The sequence below is a fragment of the Leucopleurus acutus genome (genome assembly GCF_964270905.1).
Source record: "Leucopleurus acutus genome assembly, chromosome: 8".
Taxonomy (NCBI): Eukaryota; Metazoa; Chordata; class Mammalia; order Artiodactyla; family Delphinidae; genus Leucopleurus; species Leucopleurus acutus.
The window spans coordinates 59,130,137-59,149,413 of NC_139151.1; the positions used below are offsets into that span (position 1 = coordinate 59,130,137).

At 37.9% G+C, this 19,277-nt stretch overlaps 1 protein-coding gene across 3 annotated transcripts in view; it reads left to right on the plus strand.

Annotated features, from left to right (window-relative positions):
• The window catches only part of FCHSD2 (FCH and double SH3 domains 2), a 299,421-nt gene that overhangs the window by 240,094 nt on the left and 40,050 nt on the right, over positions 1–19,277 (plus strand). For all 3 annotated transcript variants that reach the window (XM_082845563.1, XM_082845564.1, XM_082845565.1), the window contains one exon: positions 11,907–12,023. In XM_082845563.1, coding sequence (XP_082701689.1) covers positions 11,907–12,023 — 117 coding nt within the window. The remainder of the gene's footprint in view (positions 1–11,906; positions 12,024–19,277) is intronic.

Genomic DNA, 19,277 nt, shown 5'->3' on the forward strand with positions numbered 1-19,277 from the left:
GTATTTTAGCAATGTCTTTTTCAATATTACTATCTCTATCTATGTTATCAATATTGGTGTTAGATAAATTGAATAATTAATGAGACAGTGTGGTCATATAAAAATAGCAAGGAATCTCGAGAGGTCTCAATACAAGCTCTAGATCCAGCACTTACTGGCTTAGTGGCTTCAGAAAGGCACATACCTTTTTTGAGCCTAAATTTCCATACCTATAAATTGAGAATAGTACCTATTAGTATTGTTTTGAGAACTAAAGGTATGTAAAGCAGTTAGCACAGAGCTTAAATAGTCAATAAATGATACCCCTTTTTTAAAATTAACATAGCTTGGCTTCCCCAGTGGCACAGTGGTTGAGAGTCCGCCTGCCGATGCAGGGAACACGGGTTCGTGCCCCGGTCTGGGAAGATCCCACATGCTGCGGAGCGGCTGGGCCCGTGCCATGGCCGCTGAGCCTGCGCGTCCGGAGCCTGTGCTCCGCAACGGGAGAGGCCACAGCAGTGAGAGGCCTGTGTACCGAAAAACAACAACAACAAAAAAAATAAAATAAAAAAAAATTAACATAGCTTTATAGTTTTCTAATTATAAAAAAGCATATGGCTTCCCTGGTGGCGCAGTGGTTCAGAGTCCGCCTGCCGATGCAGGGGACACGGGTTCATGCCCAGGTCCGGGAAGATCCCACATGCCACGGAGCGGCTGGGCCCGTGAGCCATGGCCACTGAGCCTGCGTGTCCGGAGCCTGTGCTCCGCAACAGGAGAGGCCACAACAGTGAGAGGCCCGCGTACCACAAAAAAAAAAAAAAAAAAAAAAAGCATAAAAAAAAGTTTTCACCTGAACCCTCACTGTTCAGAGGTAACCCACTGGTAATATTTTGGTCAATATCCTTCTGAACATCTCTCTGCAGGTACCTACTTACATAGATGCGGTTACACAACTTTGTATAAGTAGATTTAAAATAGACTTGAATTTAAGCTTTTTTTTCTCATTCAGTAGTATATCATAGATACCTAATATTTACATTATCTATATACTCCCTAAACATCTCAGAAATTTGACATCCTGACCTCCCGTCAAGTGGTTTGTCTTTATGTTTTTCATTTCCAGTACCTCCTAAAATTATGTCATGAATTTAAAATTCCAAGTAAATTAAAAATATGTTTTAAGAATATTTTTATTATTTTTACAGAGGCTCTTCTGTTCTTGAGTTAGGCGAGGCTCTCAGATAATGCTAAAAAGAAATTTGGAGCTCAGAGCAGTAGCAGTAGAATAGCAAAATTTCTGGGTCTCTTATCCAGAGAAACACACTGTTCCCTCTGCTTACAGCCAATGCATGAGCCTGTTTGTTCTCCTAAAATTAATTTCAGCACTGGTAAGGATCTGAGATTTCATCTCATCTTCAGATGTCTCGAATTTCAATTGAGAAAGCTGAGGCCCAGAGAGAAAGTTAAGTACATTAGCCAGGATGACACAGCTAGATTTCTTTGGGAAGTAAATATTATATATGTACAATGTAAATGTATTTGAGGAGTAAATATACTTCATTTTTAATGGCTACTTTTTTTTTTAACATCTTTATTGGAGTATAATTGCTTTACAATGGTGTGTTAGTTTCTGCTTTATAACAAAGTGAATCAGTTATACATATACAAATGTCCCGATATCTCTTCCCTCTTGCGTCTCCCTCCCTCCCACCATCCCTATTCCACCCCTCTAGGTGGTCACAAAGCACCGAGCTGATCTCCATGTGCTATGTGGCTGCTTCCCACTAGCTATCTGTTTTACGTTTGGTAGTGTATATGTCCATGCCACTCTCTCACTTCGTCCCAGCTTACCCTTCCCCCTCCCCATATCCTCAAGTCCATTCTCTAGTAGGTCTGTGTCTTTATTCCCGTCTTGCCCCTAGGTTCTTCATGACCATTTTATTTTCTTTAGATTCCATATATATGTGTTAGCATACTGTATTTGTTTTTCTCTTTCTGACTTACTTCACTCTGTATGACAGACTGTAGGTCCATCCACCTCACTACAAATAACTCAATTTCGTTTCTTTTTATGGCTGAGTAATATTCCGTTGTATATATGTGCCACATCTTCTTTATCCATTCGTCTGTCGATGGACACTTAGGTTGCTTCCATGTCCTGGCTATTGTACATAGAGTTGCAATGAACATTGTGGTACATGACTCTTTTTGAAGTATGGTTTTCTCAGGGTATATGCTCAGTAATGGGATTGCTGGGTCATATGGTAGTTCTGTTTTTAGTTTTTTAAGGAACCTCCATACTGTTCTCCATAGTGGCTGTATCAGTTTACATTCCCACCAACAGTGCAAGAGGATTCCCTCTTCTCCACACCCTCTCCAGCATTTATTGTTTGTAGATTTTTTGATGATGGCCATTCTGACCAGTGTGAGATGATATCTCATTGTAGTTTTGATTTGCATTTCTCTAATGATTAATGATGTTAAGCATTCTTTCATGTGTTTGTTGGCAATCTGTATATCTTCTTTGAAGAGATGTGTATTTAGGTCTTCTGCCCATTTTTGGATTGGGTTTTTTTTTTTTTTGATATTGAGCTGCATGAGCTGCTTGTAAATTTTGTTTTTGTTTTTTTTTTGTTTTTTTTTTTTTTGCGGTACGCAGGCCTCTCACTGTTGTGGCCTCTCCCGTTGCGGAGCGCAGGCTCAGCGGCCATGGCTCACGGGCCCAGCCGCTCCGCGGCATGTGGAATCTTCCTGGACCGGGGCACGAACCCGTGTCCCCTGCATTGGCAGGCGGACTCTCAACCACTGCGCCACCAGGGAAGCCCCGCTGCTTGTAAATTTTGGAGATTAATCCTTTGTCAATTGCTTCATTTGCAAATATTTTCTCCCATTCTGAGGGTTGTCTTTTCATATTGTTTATGGTTTACTTTGCTCTGCAAAAGCTTTGAAGTTTCATTAGGTCCCATTTGTTTATTTTTATTTCCATTTCTCTAGGAGGTGGGTCAAAAAGGATCTTGCTGTGATTTCTGTCATAGAGTGTTCTGCCTGTGTTTTCCTCTAAGAGTTTGATAGTGTCTGGCCTTACATTTAGGTCTTTAATCCATTTTGAGTTTATTTTTGTGTATGGTGTTAGGGAGTGTTCTAATTTCATTCTTTTACATGTAGCTGTCCGGTTTTCCCAGCACCACTTATTGAAGAGGCTGTCTTTTCTCCACTGTATATTCTTGCCACCTTTATCAAAGATAAGGTGACCATATGTGTGTGGGTTTATCTCTGGGCTTTCTATCCTGTTCCATTGATCTATCTTTCTGTTTTTGTGCCAGTACCATACTGTCTTGCTTACTATAGCTTTGTAGTATAGTCCAAATTCCAGGAGCCTGATTCCTCCATCTCCATTTTTCTTTCTCAAGATTGCTTTGGCTATTCGGGGTCTTTTGTGTTTCCATACGAATTGTGGAATTTTTTGTTCTAGTTCTGTGGAAAATGCCAGTGGTAGTTTGATAGGGATTGCACTGAATCTGTAGATTGCTTTGGGTAATATAGTCATTTTCACAATGTTGATTCTTCCAATCCAAGAACATGGTATATCTCTCCGTCTATTTGTATCATCTTTAATTTCTTTCATCAGTGTCTTATAAGTTTCTGCATACAGGTCTTTTGTCTCCTTAAGTAGGTTTATTCCTAGATATTTTATTCTTTTTGTTGCAGTGGTAAATGGGAGTGTTTTCTTAATTTCACTTTCAGATTTTTCATCATTAGTGTATAGGAATGCAAGAGATTTCTGTGCATTAATTTTGTATCCTGCTACTTTACCAAATTCATTGATTAGCTCTAGTAGTTTTCTGGTAGCATCTTTAGGATTGTCTATGTATAGTATCATGTCATCTGCAAACAGTGACAGCTTTACTTCTTCTTTTCTGATTTGTATTCCTTTTATTTCTTTTTCTTCTGTGATTGCTATGGCTAAAACTTTCAAAACTATGTTGAATAATAGTGGTGAGAGTGGCAACCTTGTCTTCTTCCTGATCTTAGAGGAAATGGTTTCAGTTTTTCACCATTGAGGACAATGTTGGCTGTGGGTTTGTCATATATGGCCTTTATTGTGTTGAGGAAAGTTCCCTCTATGCCTAGTTTCTGGAGGGTTTTTATCATAAATGGGTGTTGAATTTTGTTGAAAGCTTTCTCTGCATCTTTTGAGATGATCATATGGTTTTTCTCCTTCAATTTGTTAATATGGTGTATTATATTGATTTGCATATATTAAAGAATCCTTGCATTCCTGGGATAAACTCCACTTGATCATGGTGTATGATCCTTTTAATGTGCTGTTGGATTCTGTTTGCTAGTAGTTTGATGAGGATTTTTGCATCTACATTCATCAGTGATATTGGCCTGTAGTTTTCTTTCTTTGTGACATCTTTTTCTGGTTTTGGTATTAGGGTAATGGTGGCCTCATAGAATGAGTTTGGAAGTGTTCCTCCCTCTGCTATATTTTGGAAGAGTTTGAGAAGGATAGCTGTTAGCTCTTCTGTAAATGTTTGATAGAATTCGCCTGTGAAGCCATCTGGCCCTGGGCTTTTGTTTGTTGGAAGTTTTTTTCGTTTTGTTTTGTTTTGTTTTGCGGTATGTGAGCCTCTCACTGTTGTGGCCTCTCCCGTTGCTGAGCACAGGCTCCAGACGCGCAGGCTCAGCAGCCATGGCTCACGGGCCCAGCCGCTCCGTGGCACGTGGGATCTTCCCGGACCAGGGCACGAATCCGTGTCCCCTGCATCAGCAGGCGGACTCTCAACCACTGCGCCACCAGGGAAGCCCTGTTTGTTGGAAGATTTTTAATCACAGTTTCAATTTCAGTGCTTGTGATTGGTCTGCTCATATTTTCTATTTCTTCCTGGTTCAGTCTTGGAAGGTTGTGCATTTCTAAGAATTTGTTCATTTCTTCCAGGTTGTCCATTTTATTGGCATATAGTTGCTTGTAGTAATCTCTTTTGATCCTTTGTATTTCTGCAGTGTCAGTTGGTACTTCTCCTTTTTCATTTCTAATTGTATTGATTTCAGTCTTCTCCCTTTATTTCTTGATAACTGTGGCTAATGGTTTATCAATTTTGTTTATCTTCTCAAAGAACCAGCTTTTAGTTTTATTGATCTTTGCTATCGTTTCCTTCATTTATTTTTCATTTATTTCTGATCTGATCTTTATGATTTCTTTCCTTCTGCTAACCTTGAGGGTTTTTTGTTCTTCTTTCTCTCATTGTTTTAGGTGTAAGGTGAGGTTGTTTATTTGAGATGTTTCTTGTTTCTTAAGGTAGGATTGTATTGCTATAAACTTCCCTCTTAGGACTGCTTTGCTGCATCCCATAGGTTTTGGGTTGTCGTGTTTTCATTGTCATTTGTTTCTAGGTATTTTTTGATTTCCTCTTTGATTTCTTCAGTGATCTCTTGGTTATTAAGTAGTGTATTGTTTAGCCTCCATGTGTTTGTATTATTTACAGATTTTTTTCCTATAATTGTTATCTAGTCTCATAGCGTTGCAGTCAGAAAAGATACTTGATACGATTTCAGTTTTCTTAAATTTACCAAGACTTGATTTGTGACCGAAGATATGATCTATCCTGGAGAATGTTCCATGAGCACTTGAGAAGGATGGGTATTGTGTTGTTTTTGGATGGAATGTCCTATAAATATCAATTAAGTCCATCTTGTTTAATGTATCATTTAAAGCTTGTGTTTCGTTATTTATTTTCATTTTGGATGATCTGTCCATTGGTGAAAGTGGGGTGTTAAAGTCCCCTACTATGATTGTGTTACTGTCAATTTCCCCTTTTATGGCTGTTAGTATTTTTCTTATGTATTGAGGTGCTCCTATGTTGGGTGCATAAATATTTACAATTGTTATATCTTCTTCTTGAATTGATCCCTTGATCATTATGTAATGTCCTTGTCTCTTGTAATAGTCTTTGTTTTAAAGTCTATTTTGTCTGATACGAGAATTGCTACTCCAGCTTTCTTTTGATTTCCATTTGCATGGAATATCTTTTTCCATCTTCTCACTTTCAGTGTGTATGTGTCCCTAGGTCTGAAGTGAGACTCTTGTAGACAGCATATATACAGGTCTTGTTTTTGTATCCATTCAGCCAGTCTATTTCTTTTGGTTGGAGCATTTAATCCATTTACACTTAAGGTAGTTATCAATATGTATGTTCCTATTCTCATTTTCTTAACTGTTTTGTGTTTGTTATTGTAGGTCTTTTCCTTCTTTTGTGTTTCCTGCCTAGAGAAGTTCCTTTAGCATGTGTTGTAAAGCTGGTTTGGTGGTGCTGAATTCTCTTAGCTTTTGCTTGTCTGTAAAGGTTTTAATTTTTCTGTCAAATCTGAATGAGATCCTTGCTGGGTAGAGTAATCTTGGTTGTAGGTTTTTCTCCTTCATCACTTTCAATATGTCCTGCCACTCCCTTCTGGCTTGCAGAGTTTCTGCTGAAAGATCAGCTGTTAACCTTATGGGGATTCCCTTGTGTGTTATTTGTTGTTTTTCCCTTGCTGCTTTTAATATTTTTTTCTTTGTATGTAATTTTTGATAGTTTGATTAATATGTGTCTTGGTGTGTTCCTCCTTGGATTTATCCTGTATGGGACTCTCTGTGCTTCCTGGACTTGATTAACTATTTCCTTTCCCATATTAGGGAAGTTTTCAACTATAATCTCTTCAAATATTTTCTCAGTCCCTTTCTTTTTCTCTTCTTCTTCTGGGATGCCTATAATTCGAATGTTGGTGGTTTAATGTTGTCCCAGAGGTCTCTGAGACTGTCCTCAATTCTTTTCATTCTTTTTTCTTTTTTCTGCTCTGCAGTAGTTATTTCCACTATTTTATCTTCCAGGTCACTTATCCGTTCTTCTGCCTCAGTTATTCTGCTATTGATCCCTTCTAGAGAATTTTAATTTCATTTATTGTGTTGTTCATCACTGTTTGTTTGCTCTTTAGTTCTTCTAGGTCCTTGTTAAATGTTTCTTGTATATTTTCTATTCTATTTCCAAGATTTTGGATCATCTTTACTATCATTATTCTGAATTCTTTTTCAGGTAGACCGCCTATTTCCTCTTCATTTGTTAGGTCTGGTGGGTGTTTACCTTGCTTCTTCATCTGCTATGTGTTTCTCTGTCTTCTCATTTTGCTTATCTTACTGTTTCTGGGGTCTCCTTTTCTTAGGATGCAAGTTCATGGTTTCCGTTGTTTTTGGTGTCTGTCCTCAGTGGCTAAGGTTGGTTCAGTGGGTTGTGTAGGCTTCCTGGTGGAGGGGACTAGTGCCTGTTTTCTGGTGAATGAAGCTGGATCTTGTCTTTCTGGTGGGCAGGTCCACATCTGGTAGTGTGTTTTGGGGTGTCTGTGGCCTTATTATAATTTTAGGTAGCCTCTCTGATGGGGCTGTGTTCCTGTCTTCCTAGTTGTTTGGCGTAGGGTGTCCAGCACTGCAGCTTGCTGGTCGTTGAGTGGAGCTGGGCCTTGGCGTTGAGATGGAGATCTCTGGGAGATTTTCGCCATTTGATATTACGTGGAGCTGGGAGGTCTCTTGTGGACCAGTGTCCTGAACTTGGCTCTCCCACCTCAGAGGCAGAGCCCTGACACCTGGCTGGAGCACCAAGAGCCTTTCATCCACACGGCTGTACAAGGAGGAGATCCTTGATACGATGCAAAAACCACAGGCCAGCTGTGAACTCAAGAGTCTGCTTCCCAGTTCACCTGGCGGAGTCTGTGGGCTTTCCCTCCGCAGAGTGCGCAGGCCCAGTGACTCCCTAATGGCTGCTTTTTTTTTTTTTTAATTAATTTATTTATGGCTGTGTTGGGTCTTCATTTCTGTGTGTGGGCTTTCTCTAGTTGTGGCAAGCGGGGGCCACTCTTCATCACAGTGCGCAGGCCTCTCACTATCGCGGCCTCTGTTGTGGAGCACAGGCTCCAGACGCACAGGCTCAGGAATTGTGGCTCATGGGCCCAGTTGCTCCTCAGCATGTGGGATCTTCCCAGACCAGGGCTCGAACCCATGTCCCCTGCATTGGCAGGCAGATTCTGAACCACTGCACCACCAGGGAAGCCCTAATGGCTGCTTTTTAAAGAACAAATAAATTTCATAAAATAAAATGTATAAAAATTCCTTAATTGGGAGATTCAAAAAAAATTCCTTCCTTAGTCATCCATTTTGAGTGGATTTTGTAGTGAGAATTTAAACATGAAGAAAGAGACCTTTTATTTTACAAGTGGGAGAGGGATCTCAATCCTCAAGTGGGCTTTGAGAACCTGTATTAAAATGCATGGTACTCAATAAATTAGTCCCCTTTCTCCTCTGTTCATTCTCTTCTTCCCTACATAAAATACTTTCCTTCATCCATTAGAAGCTGATTCTAATTCAGTATGTTTATTCTCTTGTCCCTCTGAAGGCACCATTCTAATAATCTGGTGGCCTGCCCCTCACTTTAGGTTATATGTTTACCAGCCTTTACTGAGGGCATTCTGTGTACTATTAGGCATGGTGCTAGATGCCAGGAAATGTATCCTTTTGAGGCCTCAGATTGCCTAAAGACAAATGGGAAACATACATGCAGCAGTCACAGTATAATTTGATGTTGGCCTGACAGTAGCCACTCAGTAGATGTCTGACAAATTAATAAATTAATATAATGGAGATATGTCTAAAGTGAAGGAGCCACTGAGTCTATCTGGGAAAGTCAGGGAAGATTTCACAGAGAACAAGGACTTGAACTGAGATTTGAAGAATAACTAGGAATTTGTCTGTGGACAAAAAAATATAGGGGAATTATTCCAGCCAGAGGGAGCAGTACTCAAAAGCATAGGCTTGTGTTTGGATTGACATTTATTTTCCAGGAAAAGACCTATCTGCTTCTGAAATTTTTTATTAAAGTTTGTATGATTTTTGAAATCTGATGTTTCCAAATTTTCAAGAATCACATTTAGTTGACCTAACTTATCAAATAACCCAAACTGACAGACTAATGAAAAACTACCTAATCTACATTTAAAAGTCGATAGGAAATTCCTTTTATAGCATTTCTCTTCAGTTTGTAATTTATTTGAATTATTTTTGTTCTACTGTTACTCTGGGAATTGTTATGTTATAATATATGCCTCTTTTAAAATAATCAAGTTAAATAAGTGCACTTTTTCAGAGCTAGGCTACAGTGCTGTTTGATATTTAATTGTAAAAGTCTCATGTTCTGCTTCAGGAAAATAACAATGTTCTTTAAATTATTGTGCTTAATAGCCTATATGTTACTATTCCTTTATGTATTTTAACTATACTTTTAAGAGGTAAAGGAAAAGTGTTAAAAGTATGAACCAATGATTAAATTAGCCAGCATTTTAAAAAGAAGCAGTCACTAGCATTCCTTTGCTGGAATCAACCACTACTGATACCACCATTTTAAAAGGTAATGATCTTTACTAGATTCAGATTTATATTCATCTTTGATCTCCGGAGTGGCATTAGAACATTTCTCTATGTATTGTTTAGTACCCTGGGCTGTGTTTGCCTTGTATGGAATTCTCATTTGTCTAGAACTGTATTATAGGTAGCCATGTTTTTCCATGGCTTGATTTCAGAATTCATGAAAAAGATCAGTTTACTTGAATTTTAGTTATGTGTTATTATTCCCTACCCAGAGGGTCCCAAAGTCACATCTCCCAATCAGTGGTAATTGTGATCTGTTCTGATCATTGGGCACTCCTGAGTAATAGTAAACCCATAGGGAATGAGAAAAAAGCCCTATCTTTTTTTCTCCAGCTTTTAAGTACAGATAATACTCAGTAAAAAGGTACAGATTCAGTATGGGCATGTTGGCCATGCAGCCAACACACATTTTTAGACCCATTTACCAGTTCCTAAAATGTACCTCAGTAATAAAAATTAAATATCTCTATCAGTTGCCTCCTTTCTCATCTACTCTGTGCTCTATAAGTTCATTCTCTTTGAGATCCTTTCATTATATCTTCCGTCTTGTTTTTGCTTCATTATTTGGGCTCTCAAGAACCTGGGAATTATTTGGACTTTTTTATTAACAGTAATGACAAAATTTTTTGTTTCAAGTAATTTTCTGTTGGGTCTTTAACATTAGCAGTTACCATCTATTGGATGCTTATGTATATACCATAAGAGAATGTTTAAAATATGACGTCGTTTTGCCCTAAATAACCCCTATGAGATAGGTGGCATTTCCACCAATTTTTGGCTGTAACTAAGACACAGATTAACTAACAGCCCAAGATCATGAAGCTAATAAATGGCATAGAGAGGATTAAAACTGGGTTTATCTGGCTTAAAAACCTGTACCTGGCCTCTTCAGAGTATACCTTTCTACCATACATCCTATAGATTACATTTGCGTCTTCATCTAGGGTTTAACTTTTTAAACCCTGGCTTCTGAGGACAGATAATGTAAATGCCTAGATCCTTTTTCAAAATAAATATAATAAGAGAGCTGGTTCCCTAATAGCCCAAAGAATGAATCGGTATAAAATGTAAATGTAAAGTTGGTTAGATTTGAATATGTTTCAATTCATTTATCATTATATAATCTAGCTTTAGCTGAAATGTCTGCATAGAGTAAAAGTTTTTCAACCTTGCCTACAGTCCCCCCAACAAAAATATTAAATTTTTAATCCAATTTATCAAATCCTGTTTACCAATTTTGAGCTATATGTGACCTTGCAAAAGTCAGTTTGGGTTTTTTTACTTTCTTTTTTAATATTTATTTACTTTTGGCTGCGTTGCGCATGCAGGGCATGCGGGATCTTTCCTTGCAGCGCACAGGCTTCGTTGCTCTGCAGCATGTGGGATCCTAGTTCCCCGACCAGGGATTGAACCCGCATCCCCTGCATTGGAAGACGGATTCTTAACCACTGGACCACCAGGGAAGTCCCACAAAAGTCAGTTTTTAAAGATTTTCCACTCTAAAATTTTGCTTTTTGTATTAAAATCATCTTTAGATAATTCATATTTTAAAAAATTATTTTCTTTCCTAGTTATTTTACTAAAGATTTTTTTCATGGGTTCTTAAGAGTTTAGAGAAAGTTAAAATAGTTTAGTGGTTAAGAGCTCTAATTCTGGAATCGGAAGTTGTAACAATTGAATATCTGGCGCACACTGGAAATTTTATTTAACATCTCTGAGCCTTGATTTCCTTTTCTATAAAATGGCTGTGTGACCTATCTCATAAGATTGTTATAAAAGTTATGTGAAGCACTTTCCACAGTACCTTGCATAATAGTGGTTAACTATTACTCTTGTTTAGTTTGATTTTTCAGTTTGTTCTTTGTGAAATATGGTTATAGCGTTTCAGGGCAAGAAGAAACCCTTAGTAATCATTTGATCTAGCACCCCTGTCTTTGAGATGACATTAAGGCCCAGAAGAACGACAAAAGCTAGCTTGAGGTTTGGTGGTAAGTATAACTAAATTAAACCCAATATTTTTGAGGATGGATAGGTTGTGTCACTGTTATTGTATTGTTTTATTTTTCTCTTTTCACTTCTATGCAATGATTCTTTAATCCCATTGAAACTGTTGAGTTGTTTCCATTTTGTCTGTGCAACTATTTTAGTGTCATAGTAGGTTGGCATAAATACTTTTTCTTCTTTGCTTAGCTTAGCTAGCTTACTTTATACCCAAAATGGATCATGCTACATTTAGAGATGAAGCTTTAATGTTCAGCAATGTAAGACAAAAATCTGTGATCATTTACGGTTTTCATACCGTCCTCTTTGTCTTCTGCAAATCTTCTGTGACATGAGACATTGCTTCCCACAGTAGTGGAGCATGCCTCCTGTTTTGAGTGCTGGTAAAGTGAAGGCCCTCTGGTCTACCTACAAAATGGTAGTGATTTCAATAAGGATAACAGTACTTTTCTCTCTGTTTTCTCTTGTGTTGTAGAGCCGACAGTTAGAATCAGAAACTGGGACCACAGAGGAGCACAGTTTAAACAAAGAGGCTCGGAAATGGGCCACACGTGTGGCACGGGAGCACAAAAATATTGTTCACCAACAACGGGTAAGTGTGATAGAGAATCTTAGGTTATGTCTGGCATTAAGCCAAATGTCAAACCAGTTTAAGGAGTTGAATTTTATTGATGTGGAAAGTACCCAAAAGATGTTTTTTCTATAATTTCTCAGCACTCAGAAGTATGTTCTCAGCTATCTTCTAAACTTGAAAATTCCTTAAGCCCTCTAGCAGCAACACAGTAATTTATCTGTTTGCCATAGAATTGCTTAAGGAAGACTAGTGATAGTGTATTATAATCTTTTGGGCAGTGGAAGAGATGTGCATATGTTGAATTAGGCTTTTCATCTCCAAGACAGACTTTCTGAAGATGCAGTTGTAGATTCCATGAAAATGTATCTTCAGGACTATACTTTAGGGACTTCCCTGGTGGTCCAGTGGTAAAGAATCCTCCTTAACAATGCAGGGGACGCGGGTTCAATCCCTGGTCAGGGAACTAAGATCCCACATTCCGCGGGACAACTAAGTCCACGCACCACAACTACTGAGCTTGCACGCCTCAACTAGAGAGCCTGCATGCCGCAAGCTACAGAACCCATGCGCTCTGGTACCTGCACGCCACAACTACAGAGCCCTTGTGCCCTGGAGCCTATGCACCACAACTAGAGAAGAGAAAACCCACACGCCACAACTAGAGAGAAGCCTGCACGCCACAATGAAAGATCCTGCATGCCTCAACGAAGATCCCACGTGCCGCAACTAAGACCCAACGCAGCCAAAAATAAATAAATAATAAATAAATCTTTTAAAAAGACGAAACTTTAAGTACAAAGAAATTATTTTAGATATAGTAAATTTTTTCTATTTTCCATTTTATTTATAACTTTATTTTTCTTTTTCTTTACCTGCATATCCAGCTTCTTAAGAGAATTGTCTGTGTTTAGTATCTCTATTTCCTAACCTCCCGCTTATTTTTTAGCCCATTACATTTGAGCTTTCCCTTCTTCCCCTTTCCCTGCACCAATTCATAGAGACTGCACATGCCAAAATTACCAGTGATGTCTGTTACTAAATCCAAAATGGCCACTTTAATTTCTTATCTTACTCAACCCGTTGGCAGTTGTATCACAATTGACAGTTCCCTTTGTCTTGAAATATTCTCTTCTCTAGTCATCCATGACTTAAACACTGTCATGGTTTTCCTTTTCCTCTCTAACATTCCTAGATTCTTTTAAAGGTTCTTCTTTCTTCATCTTACATTTACATTTTAAATTCCTTACGCTTCCATACTAGGCTATCTTTTCTTATTCTTTATTCTCATTATAGGCAGTCTTTACTACTGCCGTGGTTTCATTTACCAACAAATAATAAATTACCATCTCCAACAATGGGCCTTTCTTCTGTGTATAAATATATCCTCTAGCCTGCTTTGACATCTTCTTTTCACCGTCACATCTTTTCTCAGGCATCTCGAATTCAGTGTTCCACTTATCAATGCTGCATAACAAGCCACATCAAATTTAATGCCACAAAAGAGAATCTTTTAAATTGTTTCTTACTACTCTGGGGGTTGGATGGGCTCAGCTTGGCAGTTCTCATTTAGTGGGTGGGGGTGGGGGTCTGTCATGTAATTACAATCAGATAGTGGCTGGTGCTAGAGTTATCTCACAGGCTTCCTCACTGAAATATCTGGTGTTTGGACCAGGAAGACTTGAACAGCTGGGAACTGGAATAATTAGAGCACCTCATGCATCTCTGTCTCTTTGTGGTCTCTCCATACAGTTTCTCCAACATAGTGGCTTCAGATTAGCTGTACTTCTTACATGGTAGCTGGTAGCACAGGGCTGCAAAGGTGTGAGCCCCAAGAGTGAGCCAAGTAGGAGCTATACCATCTTTTCTGATCTAGCCTCAGAAGTAACAAGATTTTAATTTATGTCATGTTTTTATTAATTGAGGCAGTCACAAAGCCCTGTCCAGATTCAAGGAGAGAAGTCATAAAATATCAGTATTTCTTGGTGGGGAAATTGCAAGGTTCTAGAAGAACATGTGGAATGGGAAATATTATAGTAGCAATTTTTTGAAAAACACAATCTGCCACAGCCTAACTTCTGGCCGTAACAGTTCACATGCCTCTTGCATGCAAAATATAACTCTCCTCTTCACCCAAAATACCCCAAAGCTCAGCATCAGACTCCAGCTTGAAATCTAGAATCTCGTCACCTAAATCAGATTCAAGGACAGATAAGCTTTGGGGTACAGTTCCTCTAATACAGTTTATCTCAATCAAAAAATTTGTGAACTAGAAAGACAAGTTATCTGTCTACCACACATCTAATAAACAGTGATGAGATTAATGACTGCAGCTTTATACTTCAAAATGTGAAGCACACAAAGAGGTTTTTTCCACTAGAATGTCTGACTCTATTTGAAAGTAAATGTTCAGATGTTAAAAATAAATCTGTTTCCCCCCTCTGTTTTCAAGGCATGTTGAGTCTTTCTTCTAGGAGGTAGACACAGACAGATTTCAATGACTTTTCTAGTTCTTTATAGTGTGACCTCTGATGGGCTTTAATCTAGTAAGGTATAGTTTAAGCAATAAAATGAAAGAGAAAAATATTCGAAAAAAATTGTAGCTGAAAATTGTCCAAACTTAATAAAAACTGTAAACCCACAAATCCAAGGAGTTCAACAAACCCGAGGTAGGTAAAACACAAAGAAGCATATATTCAATTTGTTAAAAAGCAGTAATACTCAATGGTGAGAGACTGAAAGCTTTTCCTCTAAGATCAGGAATAAGACAAGGATGCCCCCTTTCACTACTTCTATTCAATATAGCACTAGAAGTTATAGCCACAGCAATTAGGCCAGAAAAAGAAATAAAAGGCATCCAAATTGGAAAGGAAGAAGTAAAATTATCTCTGTTCACCAATGACAGGATCATTTATTTATTTATTTAGGCTGCTTTGGGTCTTCATTGCAGCATGCACTCTTCTCTAGTTGTGGTGCATGGGGTTTTCTAGTTGCGGCATGCGGGCTTAGTTGCAGTATGTGGGATCTTAGTTCCCCAACCAGAGATCAAACCTGGGCCCCCTGCATTGGGAGTATGGAGTCTTAACCACTGGACCACCAGAGAAGTCCTAACATGATCTTATATGTAGAAAATCCTAAAGATTTTACACACACACTCACACACATACACACACACACACACACACACACACACCTGTTAGAACTAATAAACTCAGCAAAGTTGCAGGAAACAAAATTAACTCACAGAAGTCAGTTGCATTTCTACACCATATAATATACATTATACAATGAATAATTAGAAAAGGAGATTAACACAACATTGCAAATCAACTATATTTCAGTAAGATAAATTTAAAAACAAAAACATAAGAAAGAAAAGGAAATTAAGAAAACAGTTCCATTTACACTTCCATCAAAAAGAATAAAATACTTAGGAATAAACTTAACCAAAGAGGCAAAATACTTCTACACTAAAAAGTATAAAACACTGATGAAAGGAATTTAAAAAGACATAGATAAGTGGAAAGTCATCCTCCTTTCACAGAATGGAAGATAGTGTTAAGATGACTTACCACCCCAAATGATCTACAGATTCAATGCAATCCCTATGAAAATCTTAACAGTATTTATTGCAGAAATAGAAAAACCTACCATAAAATTCATATGGAATCTCAAGGGACTCCAAGTACCCAAAACAGTCTTGAAAAAATAATGAAGTTGGAGGACTCATACTTCCAAACTTCAAAACTTATTACAAAACTGCAGTATTCAAGACATTGTAGTACTAGCATAAGAACATAGAGACCAGTGGAATAGAAGTCTCAATATTTTTAAAATACCATTTATCTCCAAGTTAGTCCATATATAGAATGAAATCCAAGTGAAACACCCAGCAGGGTTTTTTTGTAGAAATTGACAAAATGCTTCTAAAACATACATGGAAATGCAAATGATCTGGTATAGCCAAAGCAATTTTGAAAAATAGGGATAAAGTTAGAGGGCTTACTCTACTTGATTTCAAGACACAAAACTGCAGTAATCAAGATGTTACTGTATTGGTGTAAGAACAGACTTATAGATAAATGGAACAAAGTGAAGAGTCTAGAAATAGGCACACACATATATGGTCAACTGATTTTTAACAAAGATGTAACAAACTTGTAAAAATGCTAAATAAAATTTAATAAAAATAAATCCAACTGTGTTTTAAGCACATGACTAGGGTACAAGGACGATTCAACATTAGAAAATATATCAGTATAATAAAATGCATTTATAGAATAAAGATGAAAAATTATATAATTATTGTCATAGTTGCCAATAAAGCACATAATAAAATGCTGTATGCCTTAGTGATTAAAAAGTAAAACGAAATTCCCAGCCAGCTGGATTAAGACTATTTCACTCTGACAGGGATAGCTTCCTGAAACTTAGAGCAAACATTATATCTGATGGTTGTATTAGTTTTCTATAGCTGCCATAACAAATTACCACAAACTTAGTGGCTTAAAACAATAGAAGTTTATTGTCTCACACGTCTATACATTAGAAGTCTGGGTGGGCTTCACTGGTTTTTCTGCTCTAGCTCTAACAAGACCGAAATCAAGGTGTCCACTGGGCTGGCGTCTGGGGGAGAATCCACTTCCAAGCTCATTCAGGTTGTTGTCAGAATCTAGTTCCTTATAACTGTAGGGCTGATAACAGTTCTTTAAACTGTAACAGCTAGGGGCTACTCTTAGCTCCTAGAGGGCACTCTCTCTGGTCCTTGCACATGGGCTCCTACATCAGAGTCAGCAGCAGTGCATTGCATCCTTCTCATGCTTGGAATCTCTCTGACTTCTCTTTTGGCCTGTCTCTCATCTCACTCCAGCCAGAGAAAGTTCTCTGCCTGTGAGGAGTCATGTGATGAGATTGGACTTGCTCAGATAATCCAGACGTTAATCTGTGTTAAGGTCTATAACTCTAATATATCAGTAAATTATGTCTTACATATGCACATTTCCAGGGATTAGAGTGTGGACATCTTTGGAGACCATTCTACCTACCACAATGATAAAACAAGAAAACAGTACCTGTGATCACCACTTAATCAATGCTCTTAATGAAAGAAAGATAAGGTGTTTAAATATTTGGAAGAGGTACATCTGTCATTACTTATAGATGGGTGATTGTGTACCCCCCCACAAATATAAGAGACCCAGCTGTCAAACTATCAGACATAGTTAAGAGTTCAGTAAAGTCAATAGAAACAAGACTACATACAAAAATCATTAGTTTTCATATTAGCTAGAAATAATAATCAATTGCAAAATGCAGTTGGAAAAAAATTATTCACCACAGCAATAAAATACTGATAAATCAACCAGTGTCATGACCTGTAAGAAGAAAGACTTTTTTTTAATCAAAGAAGACATGGGTAATTGGAGAGATTCAAATATTGTAGATTTTTTTTTAACTTTTAAATTCTTTTTTTATTGATGTATAGTTGATTTATAATATGTGTTTCAGATGTACAACATACTGATCCACAATTTTTAAAGATTATACTCCATTTGTTATATTATAAAATATTGGATGTATTCCTTGTGCTGTACAGTACACCCCTGTAGCTTTTTGACTTTATGCATGTCTGTACCTCTTAATCCCGTACCCCTGTTTTGCCCCTGCCCCCTTCTCTCTCCCCACTGGTAACCACTAGTTTGTTCTTTATATCTGTGAGTCTGTTTCTTTTTTGTTATTTTCATTAGTTTGTTTTATATTTTAGATTCCACATATAAGTGATAACATACAGTATTTGTCTTTCTCTGTCTGACTTTTTTTATGTGGTTTTTAAATTAAATTTATTTGTAATTTCAGTGAAATCCCAATGAAACTTAGAAAATATTTTTAGAGAAACTTCACAGTCTGATCCTAAAATGTATCTGAATTTTTCTTCATGTACAAGAATAGCCAGTAACAACAATAATGAGACATTTGTGCCTTAACACATACTGAAAGATGCAGTAATGATTATAGTAATTAAAACTGTAGTATCATACAAGAGTTAACAAATATATCAAAAAAAATGATCTGTGTATGTATGGACCTTTAGCTGTTGATTCAAACAAACCACCCTAAAAAGTCAGTTTCAGGCAGACAGGGAATTTTAATGGTGAACAGCATATTTTTTACATATATATATATATATATATTTTTATTTATTTATTTATTTATTTATTTATTTATTTATGGCTGCGTTGGGTGTTCATTGCTGCCTGTGGGCTTTATCTAGTTGTGGCGAGCAGGGGCTACTCTTCGTTGTGGTACGCGGGCTTCTCATTGCGGTGGCTTCTCTTGTTGTGGAGCACGGGCTTCACTAGTTGCGGCACGTGGGTTCAGTAGTTTTGGCTCACAGGCTGTAGAGCCCAGGCTCAGTAGTTGTGGCGCATGGGCTTAGTTGCTCCTCGGCATGTGGGATCTTCCTGGACCAGGGCTCGAACCTGTGTCCCTGCATTGGCAGGCGGGTTCTTAACCACTGCACCACCAGGGAAGCCCTGAACAGCATATTAAGGCTACCAAGGAATTATTGTTAGGTTTGATAACAGTATTGTGGTTGTATTTTTTTTAAGTTCATGTTTTTAGAGACTTTCACTAAAACATATAGGAATGAAATGACAAGATGTCTGGAATTTGCTTTAAAATGCTTTAGCACAAGAAAAATAAAGGATAGTAGGTAAAGCAAATGTGGAAAAGTCTCGTTAACTGTTGAATCTTAGTGATCAATATATAGGAGTTCATCATACTAGTCTCTTTACTTTTGAGTATATTTGAAATAGTTCATAATAAAAAGCATGTTGGACTTCCCTGGTGGTGCAGTGGTTAAGAATCCGCCTGCCAGTGCAGAGAACACGGTCCCGGTCCCTGAACATGAACATGAGCCCTGGTCCCGGAATATCCCACATGCCGTGGAGCAACTAAGCCCATTCTCCACAACTACTGAGCCCATGTGCTGAAACTACTGAAGCCTATGCGCCTAGAGCCCGTGCTTCACAGCAAAAGAAGCCACAGCAATGAGAAGCCCGTGCACCACAAGGAAGAGTAGCCCCCACTTGCCACAACTAGAGGAAGCCTGCGCACAGCAGCGAAGACCCAATGCAGCCAAAAATAAATAAATATTAAATTACTTTTAAAAAAATTTATAAAAAATAAGTAAATCAAAAATCAAAAACATGTTAATGGTATTTCAACTCTTTGGGGAAAGGATTTATTCAGTAAATCGCATTAAAGCAATTGTCT